The sequence below is a fragment of the Corticium candelabrum genome, chromosome 21 (assembly GCF_963422355.1).
Source record: "Corticium candelabrum chromosome 21, ooCorCand1.1, whole genome shotgun sequence".
Lineage (NCBI taxonomy): Eukaryota > Metazoa > Porifera > Homoscleromorpha > Homosclerophorida > Plakinidae > Corticium > Corticium candelabrum.
In genome coordinates this window covers 1861552-1880552 of record NC_085105.1, presented here as the reverse complement: position 1 = coordinate 1880552, position 19001 = coordinate 1861552, and the positions used below count along the sequence as shown (strand labels likewise).

Here is a 19001-nt window from a genome sequence, read left to right as displayed (position 1 = left end):
TCAGTTTTTAATCAAAATGGCGGCAGTTGTGAAATTCTTTGCTCCTCCCACAATCCAAAGGAACTCCGCCGCCCCTATGACGTTATTGATTGCTTCTATTAACAAATTTTAGCAGCTAAGTTGTCTAGAACTACAAACAAACTAGCTAATCTAACTCTTTTGCACACGCATTAGTTACATAATTAATCAAATAACTATACCCTTAGCCCGGATATCCAGGCCTCGGGTAATAAAAGTTTATCTAATTAACAACCACAATATTCATGTTTGCGATTGCCATGATATGTGGAAATTAGACAACAGAACTTTGTCTGCAACTGCTAAGGCGAAAATCAATCACTTAGATCCTAGTAGCTTTCGAAATCTAGGGACCGGAACCTACTAGGCTAACATACGTGCATGTACATGTAGCCACGAACGACTACAGACTATTTACGGACTTTGCGGTACGCAAACCTAGAGTACAAACCTAGAGTACAAACCTAGAGTACAAACCTAGAGTACAGACAGACCTAGAGTACAGACCTAGAGTACAGACCTATAGTACAGACCTAGAGTACAGACCTATAGTACAGACCTATAGTACAGACCTATAGTACAAACCTTCAGTACAAACCTCGAGTACAAACCTCGAGTACAAACCTATAGTACAAACCTATAGTACAAACCTATAGTACAAACCTACAGTACAAACCGATAGTACAAGCATATAGTACAAACCTATAGTACAAACCTAGAGTACAATCCTATAGTACAAACCTCGAGTACAGACCTATAGTACAAACCTATAGTACAAACCTACAGTACAAACCTACAGTACAAACTGATAGTACAAGCATATAGTACAAACCTATAGTACAAACCTAGAGTACAATCCTATAGTCAAACCTCGAGTACAAATCTATAGTACAAACCTATACTAGAGATCTATAGTACAGACCTATAGTACAAACCTATAGTACAAACCCTATATATAAATCGTGGTTTTCAGAAGGCTTGCAGCTACCTATCTGTCTAATTAACTTTAATTAATTAATTAACTATGGCTGAGTCTCAAGGGCGGTGGAACCGGGGGGGAAAGAGGGTAAGTGCCCCTCCAAATTATTAAGAGACTCAAATTGGAGTCATCGCCCCTCCAATCTAGACTGGACGATAATCAAAGAAAATACTTTGGAAGCAAATAATATTGGATGGTGCGGCAGTTAACTCGTCTAAATTAATTAATTGATACACATGGTTGTGATCATTTGTGTCCATGCTGAACTGGCTACTTCTTTGTCACAGATTAATTAATAAAATCAAGTTAATAAATCAAAATGGCGACTCAAATTCCTTTTTCAAACATTTGGAGCTTCCGCTGCTGCTGTAAGCAACTAGACATTGCATAAATTTCGCGTATCATATATATATATATATATGTTTATTTTTAGAGAGAGTAATATATATATTTTATATAAACCCACCGACGTGGGTATCTAACACACACTATCCAGAAAACACGTCTGTACAATCTAAAGCCAGTCTATGCAATATCATTTTGGTGTTATATAGCCAGAGTTTCATCGACAGTGGTTCATGTATGTTAGTGACTTCCTGGCTGACTGTCAAATTTCTTTTAAAAGATAGACGTCGTGCGATGGTCTTCAATACTTCCAAACTGTATGGTAATCACAGGCCAAGAGATTCACACACAAGAGGGTGGAAAATACTCCCAGTTGATGTGACATTGGCTTTATAACGTTGGTCTTTTTCCCTTTCTCCAGCTGCAGCTGCATTTTTCGCACTGTAAGCTGTTTGGGTAACGTATGACTGTTGCATTGTGTTCTTGACTGTTACATCGAAATAGGTGACACAGCCTTGTTCAAAGTCAGAATGAAAAATATCACCCAGTCTGGTACAAGTATTAGTGTTGCAGCATTGTTCCTCACGGCAGTTGCCATTATCCACAAGCAAAGCGTGAAAAAGAACATCGCATAAGGCGTCATGTCGGCGTGTTCCTATGTTGTTTGGCCACATCCAAGCATAGAAATATATGTATGTATGTATAGGTATACAGTGCCGTGGGAATGGCGGTTTGGTGCTAGGAATGTCTATCTAAGTATAGCAAGAAGTAACCTGATATTTCAGTAATACGCGGCGATGTCAACTTTCGCATGTAATACGTACCAGTACTGTAGTCTAGTACGGAAACGCTTTAAGCGACATGTAGGCTAATTAATGTATACATGATGTAATTAGCCTTTGGTGCATGGTAGAATATAGATGTATATATATATATATATATATATATATATATATATATATATATATATATATATATATAGCTATTGTCTAAAAAAGATTGATATGTTGATCGCTGGTTTGACTCCAAGAGCTCTAGTGATATCTACAAGTGTTCTCAGGGACGTTCCATGCACTACCTAGCTTCATGAGTTTTTCCACTGTACGCGAAATTCGTGCACTGACTATCTACTATATAAAGCTCAAATTCTGTGTGTGTGTGTGTGTGTGTGTGTGTGTGTGTGTGTGTGTGTGTGTGTGTGTGTGTGTGTGTGTGTGTGTGTGTGTGTGTGTGTTCGCGTGTGGCGGTCACGTCTTTTGTCCGTTTGCAACCGAAATCGGCACGCACACTCGGCACGCACACTCGACACGCACGGGGAAAGGTTTGCGTAAAAAATAAAAAATTTGGACCGGGTCCCCTCTCGAGGGGTCGATCCCCGCGTAAAATTTCTCGATGACGCAAACGCTACACATTCCAGTTCATTCGAACACACGCCCACACCAGTCCTGTGTAGACCGTATGCATCGTCGTCCTTCGCAAAGCTTCGAGCAATCGAATATCTCTTGTCGACGAAACTTACTCTTCTAGCGCTTTCGTTTCTCTCCAAATTCTGATTGCATTTACACCGAATTCAACCTACACGTTTTCTGAAGCAAGCGCTACACAGGCAGTGTGTCGATTTCTATAAAAACAAGCGCGAAGAGCAAGATTCGAATTCATTCAGTTTATCCGGGACCTCGCAACAAAGATTGCACGTGACGTGTCCACACGCCTATCTTTACACTACAGTATCTTGCCCGTACGAAGGACGGGCCATGTATACTAGTACCTAATAATTTTTCAAACCGGTTATCCGCACAGCTCATGCCCGTCACGCATCACTCTAGGTGTGAAAACGCAATTCAAGAAAACAAATTTATGTGCATGCATACTGTTTACTTACTTTCTATTACTTACGCTCATTACATATCTAGATAAGCATATTTATAAAAAATTTTGAAGAGGTGTTGACCAATCCCGGCCCGTGCTCGCTTCTCTAATTAAAGTACTCAACTGCCTTCCTACACGTTCTCTAGCTAGAGCGAAACCGTCGTCTGTCGTGTCTACCTCTCGTTCTAGACGAATGTCGAAAATACGGATGATCTCTCGGATCATTGCACTGCTATTCGTTCATCTTTGTAGCAGGAAAGGTTCTGCAGGTAAGAGAGAAGCAATTTCCTGCATAGACCCAGGGGCGTACGCAGAGGGGGTTCGAGGGGGTTCGGACGAACCCCCTCTAGGCGCTAGGTAATGGCGGAATTCGAATTAGGCAATGCCGCATGAGCGCAACTACACAGCACCATTACATATGGGGACAGCAGAAGACACAACGAGACTCCCGATTTTGGATACATTGAAATTATCTGTAAAAAATAATATAAATCTATAAAGTAGTACAGCACTTAACTTTTCGGCGCGCCTATTACTGGATCTACAAAGCCGAGATGAAGTTTATGTAACTCATGCGCTTGCACGGTGTTGATTACGGTTCTCCGAGGACAAGCTAAAATGGCGCATCAACAGAGCATTGCAGCGTTCTTCCGTGCGGCTCATAAAAGGCCATCAAGCGAAGCTGGTCGACTCGATGCGGGCGGTGAGCAACATAATGATCGTGAGGACTGCCAGCCACCGAACCGACGGCCACGGCTTTGCTCTGTGTTGACTGAGGAAAGCAACAGCCACCCGACGTCAAATCTAGACACTCAGGTCCAAGACACGGTGAGGGAGAATGCCACGACGTGCACGGATTTCGTTGGTCGCCCATTTGACGTAGGTCTCACTATCAAGATTGGAATGTCAGTCAAAGAAGTGTCCACAGCCGTTTCAGCGCTTTCCGGAGGTGAGAAGTACAAATTACTCTTTAGGCATACTTCGCCGCCTACCGTACTGCCTTCTACTCGTTCGTATGGCTGTAACCGCAAGTTTAACACGGATTGGCTTACTAAATACTCGTGGCTAGTCTACAGCCCAGCCAATGATGCTGTGTATTGTGCACCATGCGCTCTGTTGTGTTCAGAGAAGACTCGTGCTGACAAAGGCCTCTTTGTAAACGTGCCTTTTCGCAACTGGGTGAAGCTGAGCGAGTCGCTGGCAGCTCATGCAAAACACACGTATCATGCTCACTGCATGGACGAAGCAGATACATTCAGAGCAGTTGTAGATAACCCTGATTCTAGACTTGATGTTATGGTACGCACGGTACTGCAAGATCGCTTGACCACAAATAAGCATATTTTGCAACAGATAGTTCGTGCCATACTGTATTTGACGAAACAAGGATTAGCACTGCGTGGACACCGAGAAGGGATTTCATCCAGCAGTAATCCTGGAAATTTCTTGGCATTGCTTAAGAACCAAGCTGCTAATGATGCAGTCTTGAAGAAGCACCTGGAACAGCCCTTGGCACGGAATGGTACATACCTGTCACCAAGGTCACAGAATGATATAATGGGTATTATCAGTTTTGACATTATTCGCGCAAAAATTGTTGAGGAAGTGAAAGAGGCCAAGTTTTATGCTGTGTTGGCAGATGAAATTTCCAGTCACAATGTGGAACACTTGGCTGTTTGCCTGAGGTTTGTAGATGCGTCTGGTGAGATACGAGAAGAATTTGTTTCATTCGTAAAAATGGTACGAGTTCGTGCTGTTGATATTGAACAGGCTATCACTGGACTTCTGACAAACCTTGGTCTTTCACTTGAGGATCTCCGTGGACAGGGTTATGATGGAGCGTCAACAATGAGTGGAGAGAAGTCAGGTGTTCAGAGAAGAATTCTAGACAAGCAGCCAAAGGCAGTATACACTCACTGTTCCGGTCATTCCCTCAACCTTGTAATAGCACAAGCCTGTGCAGAGCCATGCGTCCGAAATTGTATTTCTGTCATCAAGGCCATCACTCTTTGGATTAGAGCATCACCAAAGAGGGAAGGTCTACTAAAGCAAGTATGTGAAAGGCAACAGCAAGCTGGAGCAGCACATGGCTCTCCTCTGCTTAATGTTTGTATAACCAGATGGGTGGAGAATATTGATGGGTGGCAGCGCTTCATGCAGTGTCATCCATACCTAGTAGAGCTGTGCGAAGTAATAATTTATGGGAGTAGACACTACGCCATGTTTAGTGACGGATTCTCTGCTGATGACAAGAAGGATGCGGTTGCGCATTTAAAGTCCTTGGAATCCTTCTCTTTTATTTATGCAATGGTTGTTTTGCACCGTACGCTCTCGTACGTTCGAGAACCCATTAAAAGGTTGCAGGGAGTTTCTCAAGATCTCTACTCTGGCTTGATGATGATAGAAGATTGTCAGAAAGAGCTTCTTAGCATACGTTTCAACGCAGATGAACTGACTGCATTTTCAGACAGAATTTACAACCACAGTTGCTGCCTTGCTGCTAAGTCTGATATTGCTCCAGTTGTGCCCAGAACTTGCCAACGGCAGCAGCATCGTTCTAATTATCAATGCTCTGATCCCAAGCAGTACTTTAAAGTTACAGTTCTCCTGCCCTTTTTAGATCATTTGCTTGCAGACTTGAAAGCCCGATTTGCAAAGCATGTGCAGAAAGTTGCTAGACTACAATCACTCCTGCCGTCTTCTATCAGTGAAACATCATCTTTTCAGGACATTGAAGAGGCTGTAATATTCTACAGTGCTGACTTGCCGAACCCTGACATTGTTGATGAGGAATTTGTTCGTTGGAAGAGAAAATGGCTCAACATTCCTCCGCAGTCTCGTTCCCAATCTCTGAAAGACTGCCTGGCTCCTGGTGTCTGCACAATGCCAAACCTGCGTGTCCTTATGCAGCTTTTTGCAACACTGCCTCTGAGCACTTGTTCCTGTGAGCGATCCGGTTCTGCTCTGCGACGGCTCAACACCTACCTGCGCAGCACTCAGAGTGAAGACCGTCTTGCTGCTGCAGCTCTCATCCACGTCAACTACGCTACACCTGTTGATATTAACCACGTCTGCAAACTGTTTATGCAGAAACATCCACGTAGAATTGAAGCACCTAGTATGCTGTTTGATAACTCTTGATGTTGAGCAAGTTATTTGCTTTCTAATAGTTTCATTTACCCAAGTAACAGTTAGTCTCACAGCACGTATTGCTAAGATTAAAGAAGGTCATGGTGTGTTTGACTGCCAAAAATAGAACAGTTGTAATCAAGTTGTGAACCCCCCTTGGATAATTCCTGCGTACGCCCCTGAAGTTACGAACCCCCTCTAGAGAAATCCTGCGTACGCCCCTGAGACCTAGTGAGAAGACTCGTGCGTGCGGCCACAAACAGTTCACTCGTGAGTTAGATAAACAGTGCGCACACTTGCGAACGACAGACAACCTAGAGGTCTTGTGCTAGCAGAGGCGACGGACAACCCAGCTGTGCATGCATGCATGTGTATGTGGATACGCCCATTTCAACAAAATCATTGCCAAGCAAAGATCTTCTCCCCCCTTCCCTCCCCCCTTCCCTCCCCCCAGTTAGCTAGGTTTCCCAAACCGCGATATAAAAGTGGAAGTCGTTAATTATTAGTGTTCTAGGATTAGTCTTTTAGCGTTTACTAGCTAGAGGTGATGACGGCAATAGACTTCTGCGGGCGTGACACTAACGACGTCATCGCGGCTTACTAGCGACCTGGGTGCTACTTTGATGTCATGGCGTTTGTTAACCGCGTGAGTTTGTAGCGAAAGCGACCAGTTTTCTTTTCGAACTTTTACTAGCACGTTTACTTATACTAACGATGTATTCAATCAGGTAAGGTCTCATTAGGACCCGGCTCTTGTGTGTTTTTGCGTGTTTTGTAGTGATGAACGACTTCTTTCTGTCCTCTGTGGTGACGATTCTGCGTCATTTCTAGTGATGATGTAACATTTAGATCTTACAGACGTGAACTGTGGCAACAAACTTGCGTGCGTAGTACGATATCGATGATACGTGTTCTGTGTGGTACTCTCTTACCAAACGGTTTGGTTTGTACGTCCTGAATACTTCCTAGAAAGTGCGTCTTTTCTAGTCGTTTAGGGAACGAGTGACGTGAAGAGGAGTTTTCAGACAAGTCTGCATGGTGGTAGTGACAGGTAAGTAGGAAATGCATGATTTCATCTTGAGGTAACGCATCCAACTTCTAGCGTGTTCATGGCTGCATATAAAAGAACCAATCACTCGGTGTGTCTGTGCTTTATCTTTTTGGAGCTTGTAGTTGCTTTGCTATCATGGTTATGTGCTGTGTGCCTGGATGTACCAATGTACATGCCTATCCTGATTTCTTTTTTCATTGTTGCTAGTACTTTGAACTTTATCCAAGTATAGTCAGGCTGCGTTGCATTCAGGATTATCTCAATAACATGACCTGACTTCCACACCGTATGGCCTTCTGTGAGACTTCTGAATGCAGCTGCCTGAATTGATGACATGCCAGTTGCTGGTCGGATGTAGTGTAATATGTTAGCTACAGTCACTACTGGACAAACCATGTGTATTTCTTCCATCTGATTCTGCCAACCATCTGAAGGACAATCTATTCCAAAAACAGACCCTTTTTCTACATCTTCACTAGAATGTTCTAGTAAGTACATTTCTTGTCTGATGACATTCTTGACTCTGTACACACAATAAACTTAGTCAAGTAATGGTGGCCAGCAAGCACATGCATTGTTAGTTATCCCACCTTTCAATAAGAATAGGCTTTGTTCCAGTTGTTGGCAGAGCAAGGTCACTGACAATAGTACAATGTCGTTGCAGAAATTAACATACATAAATCTCTCTTAGTACACATCTCAGGACTCTTGCCAAACACTGAATCTACGGGCACGTTGGAAAACGACATAAAGAAAGGTAAAGAGCAGAGTACAGACACGCTGATATGAGTGATTGGGTCTTTTAGTAGTTGGGGTGGATGCCCATGAAATCATGCATTCTCTTCTTACCTGTCACTACCACCAGACTTGTCTAAAGACTTCCTCTTCACGTCAGTCGTTCCCTAAACGACTAGAAAAGACGCACTTTCTAGGAAGTATTCAGAACGTACAAACCAAACCGTTTGGTAAGTGCGTACCACACAGAACACGTATCATCGATATCGTATACTACGCACGCAAGTTTGTTGCCACAGTTCACGTCTGTAAGGTCTAAATGTTACACCATCACTAAAAATGACGCGGAAGCGTCACCACGAAGGACAGAAAGAAGTCGTTCATCGCTGCAAAACACACAAGAGCCGGGTCCTAACGAGGCCTTACCTGATTGAATACATTGCTATACGTCCTAGTAAAGTTCGAAAAGAAAACTGGTCGCTTTCGCTACAAACTCACGCGGTTAACAAACGCCAAGACATCAAAGTAGCACCCAAGTGTTCCGTAAGCCACGATGACGTCGCTATTGCCACGCCGGCAGAAAAGGTCTATGGTCTAGGAGTCTCTCTAGCTAGACCTAAGACTGCTTGATGTTTCTAGCCTGTACATACGCTCTTACGTAGCTATGTGGACTTCAATTAAGACCCAAAAGTTGTGACACAGAATCAATTCATTTTCACGGTTTAATTGATCAAAAGAGGTAAATAGTGGTCAAAACTTTTGGTTTCAACTAGATTGTAGTCTAGCTACTAGAGAGCTAGATCTAGCTAGGTGCGTCTAGACATAGAGAGACCATTGAGATTCTAGGATACCTAGGCTAGAGCTGCAACTGATAGCTCATTGCAATGAAAAATTTCTTCGCTCGTGCACTGTCTTGCATTCGGCAAAGTTTGAAAGGAAAAAGAGAGGAAAACGACTTCCTGCATGGATCTCCCCCACACCTCTAATTCTAGAATACTAGCTAGTTTCAGTTTTAGTTTTCTGCTAATTAGCTTGAACGAATGTTTGTTGTTGCGCATGCCTTACACCTTTCGAGATTTTGTTACGTTCACCTTCTGTTGCTTGCAAGCCGTGGAGTCGTGCTAGACTCACCGCGCAAGCAGGGATGGGGACTGGGGAGCCTCTCGCTCAGTATACGAGTTGCAATTTTCTGTGCCAGTGACTTTTGCAAATCTGTTTAGTTTTGCTCTGTACGTGTACAATGAAATCCACGGTACAGTCCCCCCGCTCGTATTCCCGCTCATAAATGTCTTCCTACGCCACTGCTAATTAAACTGGTTGCACTTCTTTTATATTTTACACGCGCACACACACGCGCACACACACGCGCGCGCACACACACACACACACACACACACACACACACACACACACACACACACGCAAACACGCGCGCGCGCACACACACACACACACACGCATACACACACACACGCACACGCGCGCACACACGCACACACACACACACGCACGCACGCACGTACGCACGCAAGTACGCACTCATTTTCATACTATGCAAGGCGTCGCTGAAGAACTGTCAGACATACAGTACAAGCATGCAGACGTTCTAGTCTCATTTCCTGTCTAGTGACCCCGGCTCCCGTATGTCCCCAACATACGGGAACCGACACCAGCGCAAGAGACTTTGGAAGCGAGACTTCAAGCAAACAGATAATCTCACCTCAGCTTCTATCGTTTCAGAACTTGCAAGTCAGGTGCCTAACATCGAGCGCCTTGGAGTTGGCTACGACATCTACATTGGGAATCCGGACAATGCCAGTCCTGCGGGACAACTCGATCCCGGATACAAGCTGACTCCTGTCATCGACCTCGTCTACAAGGCAGCAACACCATCGTCAGTAACGGTCGAGAACCTCATGGTTACGCACTACTCACAATGTCAACTAGCACCTGATGTGAAGTCCATTCACGATGTTGATGAGTATCGCTACTTCCTGGATAGTCTAGCAGTTGCCAGCAGCAGTAGCAAGAATTTCGGTGCAAGGTTTAATGCCAGCTCCAACTACGAAATGGTAGCCGCTCTCACTAATAACTATGACCAGCAATTTTACCACATTTCAACTAGTTGCCCAAGCTACACTGCGTATTTCCCATCAAACACACCCCTACAGTTGTCTGACGTATTCAAAAGCTACGTGAATACTCTAGACAAGTCGAATGTCGACGACTTCGTTAGAAAATTTGGGACGCATTTCGTGAAGAATGTCACAATGGGTGGACGCTACGCCGCCCGGGATGTCTTCAAACCATCAGACGTTGTTGATTTCGTTTTCAACGACTACGACATGCATGAAATCGCCACTCTTTCTTTTGAACAAGGGATGAAGGCTAGAGGCGCGAGTACTGTGTCGAGCAAGGAGGTCACCTTATATCAGAGCGAACGAACTTTAAATGTAACATACTATCTTGGAGAAAAGCCAAGACTGGTAAACGAACATTTCGACCCACAAGAGTGGTTCAAATCAGTCCAACAGAATCCACAGCCTATCATGTACGAACTGGAACCACTGACGTCATTGTTAAACGCAGGCAATTTTCCCCATGATTCACTTATCACAACAAAGGAAGCTAGAGTTGCCAATGCCATAAACAATTACTGTATTAAGCTGAATCTCAAATACTGTAGTACTACAGTCCCACCAGGGCCTTTACCGACACGTCTACTAGCTGAGAAACAGAAGAAGAAAACTTCACCACTAGGAAACCCTTACGTCCACCTTTATTGGGAGCCTCAGCAAATGACTAAAGCTTACAGGGGCATTGCTACAATGTTTATATGCGGTGATAATAACAAGGAGACATTCGATAGTGTAGCGGGTGACCTAATTTTGATCAACATTTTTGATGATACGCATACCACTGATCTAGTACACGACCTCATCAGACCAGCAAACTGGACGCTTCTACGCAATAATTCGGAGGGCGCCTGGTACCGTCCAGTGTGTGATGATGGCTTTTTCAGTGTTGGAGATTGGCTTGCGACCTGCCCGGCCAACAAATGCAGTCCAACACCATCAAATAGCGATCATAGTTTACCTTGTATTGCTGAAAGGTGTTTGAAGCAATGTAAACCTACACCCTGCAGTAGATATCCAGAAGAAATAATGATCTCTGACGGAATTAGACAATTTGGAGCTGATGGTGATCATGCCAAAACTTCATTCTTTCGTCTGCAGACTCAAGGTCAGAATGTTGAAGATGAACGCCTCTACAAATGTCTCACAACTACTTGCTTTGAGAATTACTAGAGACTGGACTAGCGACTGCTCGTTGTAGTCTCAATTTGCGCAATAGCGCAGTACAGCCGCTGAGCGTTTTCGTTAGCTTGCTTGTGCAACGTAGGAGTCTTTTTTATTAGTCTGTTTGCTGCCATTCTCTAGCTAGACACTGTTAATGCAATTTCAAGTTCAAGCTAACGCTTGCTTGTGTTGAGGGCGCGGAGGTTAGCCTCGTGTACCCAATATGCCTGCGCGTACTACAGGCAAAAAAAACCCGTTTCCTCCGTGGCCAACGCCTATGCTGCACGTGTCAGAGTAACAAGTGACAAACAAAGACAAAAAGTTCTTGCAAATTAAATTAACGTTCTAATAAATATAACAAATAGACAACTTAATTAGCGTGGTCATAACTACAGGACACGTTTTTATTTAATTATTTAATTAAATAATTATTTAATTATATAATTATTTAATTTACCATTTCTACTATCCTAGGAGTTACTAAATTCTACGCATCAATACTACATCGACCAGACCAATACGTACACTAGCAAACACTACGTAAGTATTCTGATAACAACTCTTGTACAGTGTGCGCATGCGTAGAGCTGTCTCGCGATGTTTATAACGATTATTGCAGTTAGACGACGCTTTTTACCGCGCGTTACGCCAGACACGACTGACTGTACTCCCATACTATTTTTTTAGTATTCCGTGTATCTCACTGAACGGTATAGTACCATAGACATAAATATCAACCGATTTAGCATTCATATCACGTGACATACGGGATTCGCGTGACGTGTTTGTGAATCATCGCGCAGCGTTATTCTCTCACAGAATGTTTCACGTCGTCTTCTTCATCTCTCTCTTGACGTTATCCAACTCATTCTACCTCCCCGGTATGGCTCCAACGCAGTACTGCACGAAAACAGACCGCGAGACGGCACATCTGGATGAGAAATCCTGTCCAGTCAGTTTCCTCATTTCCGTCGTTCAAACGCACAATTTTGTACTTCAATTCTCTTTTTCTGAAGACCAATATCTCTCTCTACGTCAACGCGCTGAATTCCGACGAGTCTGTGCTGGCATACGAATACAGAAAGCAAGAAGACAATCGAGCTAGCGCGCGTGTCTTCAGAGTTGTGATTCATCCGACTTCTTTAGGTTCGATTTCTGTCAATACAACGGATCGAAATCGAGTCCAACCGAAAACCTTGGACAAGTAAGTGGTTTGTGATGAGAATGAGCGATGTTTGTTAGAGTTGTGATTGATTGTTAGGTTATGTTTGGAGAGAGAATAAGACCGTCACCATACGTTGTAAGTGGAATGAGCCGGGGGCGTGTGGTGTGAGGGTTGGGATGCATGGGGAGTTGATGAGGAGGTGAAATGGGAGACAAACTGTGTAGTGTACTGCTGATTGACGTTTGAGGAAAGTACTAACTCGGACTGTGGCTCGTTGTGTTTGTGTTTGTTTGTTTGCGTCTGTCTGTCTGTCTGCTCGTTTGTGTGTTTGTTTGTCTGTCTGTCTTTCTGTATGTATGTACAGTGTACCTATGTGTGGATAAATGTATTTATGTGTGTAAGTTTGTATGCATGTATGTATGTGTGTCCATCTGTCTGTCCGTCTATCTGTCCATTAGTTCTTCAGAATGTCTGTCTGTATGTATGTATGTCTGTATGTATGTATGTATGTATGTATGTTCGTCTCTTTATGTATGTTTGTACAGTGACCGGCATAATTATATATCCACCTGGAGTATGTGCTATTGTACAAAATATAAAGGACATTTTATTATGGAACCTTATTAAATAAATGATAACAATGGTTTAAACATGCAGGTTGGTCATACTGTTTTCAACGCAGCTAGTCTTCGTAGTTTTTCATCCGATTTTAGAGTAAAGATTTGAGGTAGTGCGGCAACAAGAAATCACGTGATGAGAACATCAACAACTGACGCCAACGGGTTGCTGCCAATGTCTTACTTCTTTGACAGCTTTGATTTAGGAAGACAAGCAGCTTATTATTTGCAAAACAACAAAAGACCTTTCTGACGTTACAGGAGTCATGCACTTGCAAACAGTCGTCTCAGGGCTTGAGCAGTGATTGTTTCTTGTTCTAGCCATAGTATATGGACTGTTTAGCCCAATTCTTATGCAAATTTCAGATGTTCTCTGTCAACAGTAGATGTACTCTAAACAAAGGAAACACTGACTTCCGGTTTGTTGCAAGATGGTTGAAGATTTGAGTGCAGCTGAAAAAATTAGCTGCTTTATGGTGGGCGCCATACGCTCTATGTGCAAACTTGCATGCTGCACAGCCTGTTCATTCAATTGTTTTCTTGTTACGTTGTGACGATTTTGTGTTGTTTATTCTTCTTGCCCTAAACTGCGTGGTCTGCAACTTAGTCCAGATACTCACGGCAAAATTGAAGCCTTACACAAAATGGCTTTTCCTAAAGCGTTAGTTAATGTAACGTCTGTTGGAAAATCACAAGAAGTAGTTTAGAAGTGTCAGAAGAGGCCGTCTGCGAGCAGTAGCGGTTACAGGAAACGGTCAGGAGAAAGAAAGCGAAGACTGCATGAGATGATCGTTTGATAGAGAGACTCACCATTTCTGACAGAAATGCTGCAGCTGAGCGAACGCTTTGCCACTGCAACAGGCAAGTCCCTATTTGAGAGATTCATTGTTCGCCGTCTCAGAGAAAAGGGTGTCTACGCATGTAGGCGTCAAAAGAAGCCATGTTGACACTGGAACACCATCATCATCGCGCGTTGGCGGCAGCACACCAGCACTGGACACTCAAGGACAGAAAGCGTGCGTTGTTTTTTGGCTGAAGTAACGCGATGCCAATCCAAATGAAACCTGTGGCACTGGTTGAAGGTCACCACCAATCAGCTTCATCTTGAAACTCAAGAATGACTCTGGGAAGCAATACGGGAGGCTTGTAGACGGGGATTCCCCAAGACGTGGTTGAAAACTTGATAGCGAGTGTTCGCAGGAGGAATGCGGCGATCCAGAGTGCAAAGGGAAAGGCCACTACGTACTGAAACATTTCTTCTAATGCCATTAGTCACCATAAACTTAAACTTCCCTTTCTAAAACCCACAAAAAATCTCAGAAATCAATGCCCTTTAGTCTACTGTTTTCAGTCAGCTAAGCACCAAGCGACCCATTCTCACTCTTGCGCCTATGAAGAGTTCAGGAAAAGCTTAGATTTAACGATAAACCGACTGTATCCATGTGTTGTTAATCCTCTATCTGCAGGAGTCAAATGCAACAAGATTAGTGAAGCAGAACTTCCATAAACTTTAATTTAAACTAGTAATTGAAGCTGTGTTTACACCGTTGCTTTTACAGCTATGAGCCTTCAAAGTCCTGAACACCACCACGTACACTAGGAGGAGTAATTGTCGCGAAGAATTACGAATATACACGCTACTTTCTTTAGACGTGCTACCTGTAAAATGTATTTAAAATCCTACATAGTGACTGTCATGACCGAAAAGTCTGTAAATAGTCTGTAGTCGTAAGTAGAGTCATCATAAAATCTCTCTTGGTTACGTAATGTTAGATTCTCATATAAATGTCGTAAACCAAGAAAGTGATCGATTTCGAGTCAGCAGTTGCAGACAGGTGAGTTCTGTTGTTTATTTCTGACAAGTCCTAGCAATCGCAAACATGAATTACACTGTTCTGGTAATAAAACTCTCTCAAGGAAGTTTTGCACCTACGGTTGGCTGTTTGTCCATTTTCTTTGGTTGGCTGTTTGTCCATTGTGTTTGGTTGGCTGTTTGTCCATTGTCTTTGGTTGGTTGTTTGTCCATTGTCTTTGGTTGCGACGTACGACTTAAACAATTATTGCTGGTCACTGTATGTATGTATCTATGTATGGCCATCTGTCTGTCCGTGTATCTGTCCTTTGGTCCTTCGTTCGGTCTGTCTGTTTGTCTCTTTGTCTGTCAATACACATAATTTTCATTTAAATCAAACATTTACATCATGAGCAACTAAATGAGAAACATCTGTCTGTTTGTCTGTCTGCCTGTCTATTTGTTTGTCTGTATCTGTCTGTCTGTCTGTTTGTCTATTTGCCTATCTGTCTGTCTGTCTGTCTGTTTGTCTGTCTGTCTGTCTGTCTATTTGCCTGCCTGTCTGTCTGTCTGTCTGTTTGCCTGTCTGTTTTCTACGTGTGCATACACTGAAGAGATCTAATGTGTACTGAAGGAGCAGCAGAAACAAGTGAGATGTATGATTGGAAACATTCATGAGTTAACACAGTACACTACATGTGGCTTATGCCTTTCATTCTTTTCTGTTTCCATCTGCACTTGTACTACACAAACTCATAAATTATCAGCGTTCTAGCCAGGATTTTTCGTCAACCGTTGTTATGACGTCTTCAATGTAATAATGACGTCATCAAATGTTTGATGTTGACACATTTGGTAATGACATCATACAATTACCTTATCTGTTCCCTACTTGTATTAGAGTCAGATGCATGTATATTAGGAGTAGATAACCTATGTTCCATAGATGACACAAAATATGATAGACACAAACCACTATTCTAAAAATAGGTGCGGTTAGCTAACTAACGAAACGTCAGAAGACTCTATGTAAGTCTTGAAGTTACTGCATGATTGGTAGACTATTCAATATAATTGCCACTCAGATCTTGTTGAAAGCTCATTGAACATAACTTTGTTAGACATAACATAGACAGACAGACAGACAGACAGACAGATAATGTACAGCAGATTATTACAATGACAAGTCGACTTAATAAAACTGGAATATTATGAGCTGACCTAAAAGAGTAAGGGTGTACAGTACATGAGATTGAAGATAAACAGTAATTAGTAGAACACCTGCTGCAACCACAGTCTCATTAGCACTTCTTTGTGTGAAAGGTCAACAGGAATTCACCTCAACTAAATACCAGCAAGGAGACCATGCACTCTCTAAGATTACCAGACGACATGACAATATGTATTGTTCTGTATCAACTTTAGGACCATCAAGACCACTAACGTCTTTAGCTAGATCTGTGATCCCACACTAAACCATTATAAGGCTTTCCAATTTTGTTCCCAACCGTCAATAACTGCTGTTTTCCCCTCCCCAAACGTCCCTTCCTTGTCACAACCGTAAAAATGATGGTACTGACAGTACTGGCGAGAGCACTGAATTATTATCTAACCTTCAATATATTAATTGATATGTAGCAATCAATACATTGTATCTTGCCTTGTATTTCAGCTGAAATTTAGGGAAACTGTTCGGTGCCGGGAGGTTTGTCTCAAGACGTACAAGAACAATGGTGACAGCAAGAAAAAGCTCAATTTCTTACAACGAGGAGCCATGCTAGATTATCGTCAGCACTGGTAGGGAATGTGATGTGGTGCCATGTGTGCTGATATTATTTATAAATAATAAATAAATTAATAATTAATTAGTAATGAATAAATATGAATAAATATTAATATTAATAATAAATAATAATAAATATTAATAACAAATAAGTAATAAATAATTGGTTGAGCACGACAAGTAATAAATAAATTTATTTGCGCTGATTTTAGGATTATTGATAACATGCCTGTCACATGGTGCTATGAAGTAGAAGGGGAACAGAAGCCGTACTGCGCTACCGGCTTTCCAATGGGATGTTACGTTGACAAGAATCAGAATCAGAATGGAGCATGTGTTGCCTATGTAAGAGTTATTGTGTGTGTGTGTGTGTGTGTGTGTGTGTGTGTGTGTGTGTGTGTGTGTGTGTGTGTGTGTGTGTGTGTGTGTGTGGTGTGGTGTGTCTGTGTCTGTGTCTGTGTCTGTGTGTGTCTATGTGTGTGTCTGTGTGTCTATGTGTCTGTGTCTGTGTGTGTGTGTGTGTGTGTGTGTGTGTGTGTGTGTGTGTGTGTGTGTGTGTGTGTGTGTGTGTGTGTGTGTGTGTGTGTCTATGTCTGTGTGTGTCTATGTCTGTCTGTGTGTGTGTGTGTGTGTGTGTGTGTGTGTGTGTGTGTCTGTGTGTGTGTGTGTGTGTGTGTGTGTGTGTGTGTGTACATGCATGCGTGTGTATACTTCCATGTGTCCTTGTCAATGTTTGTCTATAACATTTTGCTCACATATCAACACACATTTTCTACAGGCAAATTTGGTTGAAAAGGATACTCACTACGTATTCAACCACGTCACCATTGTCATCACATATCACAACGGCTCAATTAGTGGCTACTCGGGCAATCGACTTCTCAGTGCAAAAATTTTTCCAGAAAGGTAAAGTGAACATGCTCCAAGCATGACAGTCAAACATCTAAATTTCAAGTGTCATCGTAGTTGTTTACTCAATAATTTTGTAGACTCTATCTAATCCAGGGGTGTTTCCAGCATTTCCATGGAAATGTCCTTTGAGACTCAAGCCTGGTTTACAATACTGATGCTGACGCTGATGCTGGAATTGAACTGAATCCTATTCCAGCATCAGCGTCAACATCAAAGGATGCCGCTAGTCTCGCGTGGCCAGATGTTTGCATGCGTGTGAGGGGCGAGAAGAACGTCTGGACACAGTGGCTGGGTTTTTGTTGGCGGCTGGTATGCATGACGTCATGATTAGCTGTTACCGTGCAAAATGACTAGTACAGGTAGTTACAATATATGAAAGCGTCCTTTTCATCCTACAATTTTCTATTGTGAACTGTAAATTAACTTGAGTGCAGATGGAGATCTGCTCCTCCTCCGCAGCAGGTAGTTGACCGGATGTCAGAATTACGAGTTTGATTGGATGGATTGTGTTCTTTGCAAAGCGAGTACGAAACCTGCGACCCGCCGTTTAGTGCACAGTTCTCGCAATGAACATCTTAAGGTGATCTTAGAAGAGTTTGTAGCCGAGTTTTACCCTGATTTGGTGAGCATAATGCTCCCACCACACTCTTGGCTCTGTCGACCTTGCACAAGAAATCTAGAGAAGTTGAAATCCCTACGAGATGAGCTCAATAGGAAGGAGGCAGAGTTGCGAAGGCAGGTCAACGCCGTTGGGAAATTGCATGGTTTAGATGTTCAGGCTCAGCGAGTGGGGGTGAACACGTAAGGAACAAATCCCACTCAGATGACACGCCCACGTTTGGAACAACCACGCCCACAAGTGCGTTCCATTTAGCCACGTTTACACCACCATACCTTTGAGATATTCTGGGGAGAACACTGGATTAGCTATGAAGACAATGGACTTGTATTGGTATTTTGAAACGTGGGAAGTTGTTTGAGGCTAACAAGTAGCTCTTGGGGTGCTTGGTTTGAAGATAAGACCAATTAGGACAAAGACTGCCATATGGTCTGATCTTAATTGCAATATAAGTACACAAAGATAAACAGTGGTTGTCAGCACCGCCCACTATTTAGGTCAGTCTGATGGCACCAAACGAGTTCTCTAGATACTGGTCCTTTCTATCCTATGTACTAGGTTCTCAGCTTCTTGAGTTCTGGAAATTTCCAGGAGCTGTAAGGCTTAATATAGCTATCATGTGGTCAAGCACAGTGAACTAAGGCAGAGAGAAACTTTCTTACCGGTTTGTTCCTTTTGTGCCTGAGCA

General features: G+C 42.9%; 3 protein-coding genes across 3 annotated transcripts in view; all 3 read left to right on the top strand.

Annotated features, from left to right (window-relative positions):
• The first annotated feature begins 3537 nt into the window (after positions 1–3537).
• Positions 3538–11592, top strand: LOC134196814 (uncharacterized). The gene is made up of 2 exons (XM_062666035.1): positions 3538–4160; positions 9867–11592. Exons 1-2 carry the CDS (start codon positions 3830–3832, stop codon positions 11432–11434), a joined length of 1899 nt encoding a protein of 632 aa, XP_062522019.1. The 5' UTR covers positions 3538–3829; the 3' UTR covers positions 11435–11592.
• Positions 4931–6530, top strand: LOC134196676 (52 kDa repressor of the inhibitor of the protein kinase-like). Its single transcript, XM_062665886.1, has one exon. The coding sequence runs from the start codon at positions 4949–4951 to the stop codon at positions 6350–6352; it is 1404 nt and encodes a 467-aa protein (XP_062521870.1). The 5' UTR covers positions 4931–4948; the 3' UTR covers positions 6353–6530.
• Positions 11593–12143: 551 nt separating the features above from the next.
• Positions 12144–19001, top strand: part of LOC134196751 (transmembrane 9 superfamily member 2-like) — a 20569-nt gene continuing 13711 nt past the window's right edge. The window contains exons 1-7 of the mRNA XM_062665971.1: positions 12144–12377; positions 12442–12509; positions 12572–12629; positions 12687–12725; positions 16672–16796; positions 16995–17127; positions 17561–17688. Of these exons, the coding sequence (XP_062521955.1) occupies positions 12246–12377; positions 12442–12509; positions 12572–12629; positions 12687–12725; positions 16672–16796; positions 16995–17127; positions 17561–17688 (683 nt within the window). The 5' untranslated portion in view covers positions 12144–12245. The remainder of the gene's footprint in view (positions 12378–12441; positions 12510–12571; positions 12630–12686; positions 12726–16671; positions 16797–16994; positions 17128–17560; positions 17689–19001) is intronic.

Excerpts from the sequence above, each read along its gene's own strand:
- LOC134196814 (XM_062666035.1), top strand. The coding sequence starts at position 3,830 with ATGGCGCATCAACAGAGCATTGCAGCGTTCTTCCGTGCGGCTCATAAA. Across the intron at positions 4,161-9,866 it reads CGTTTCAGCGCTTTCCGGAG|AACTTGCAAGTCAGGTGCCT; the intron begins GTGAGAAGTACA and ends CTATCGTTTCAG.
- LOC134196676 (XM_062665886.1), top strand. The coding sequence starts at position 4,949 with ATGGTACGAGTTCGTGCTGTTGATATTGAACAGGCTATCACTGGACTT.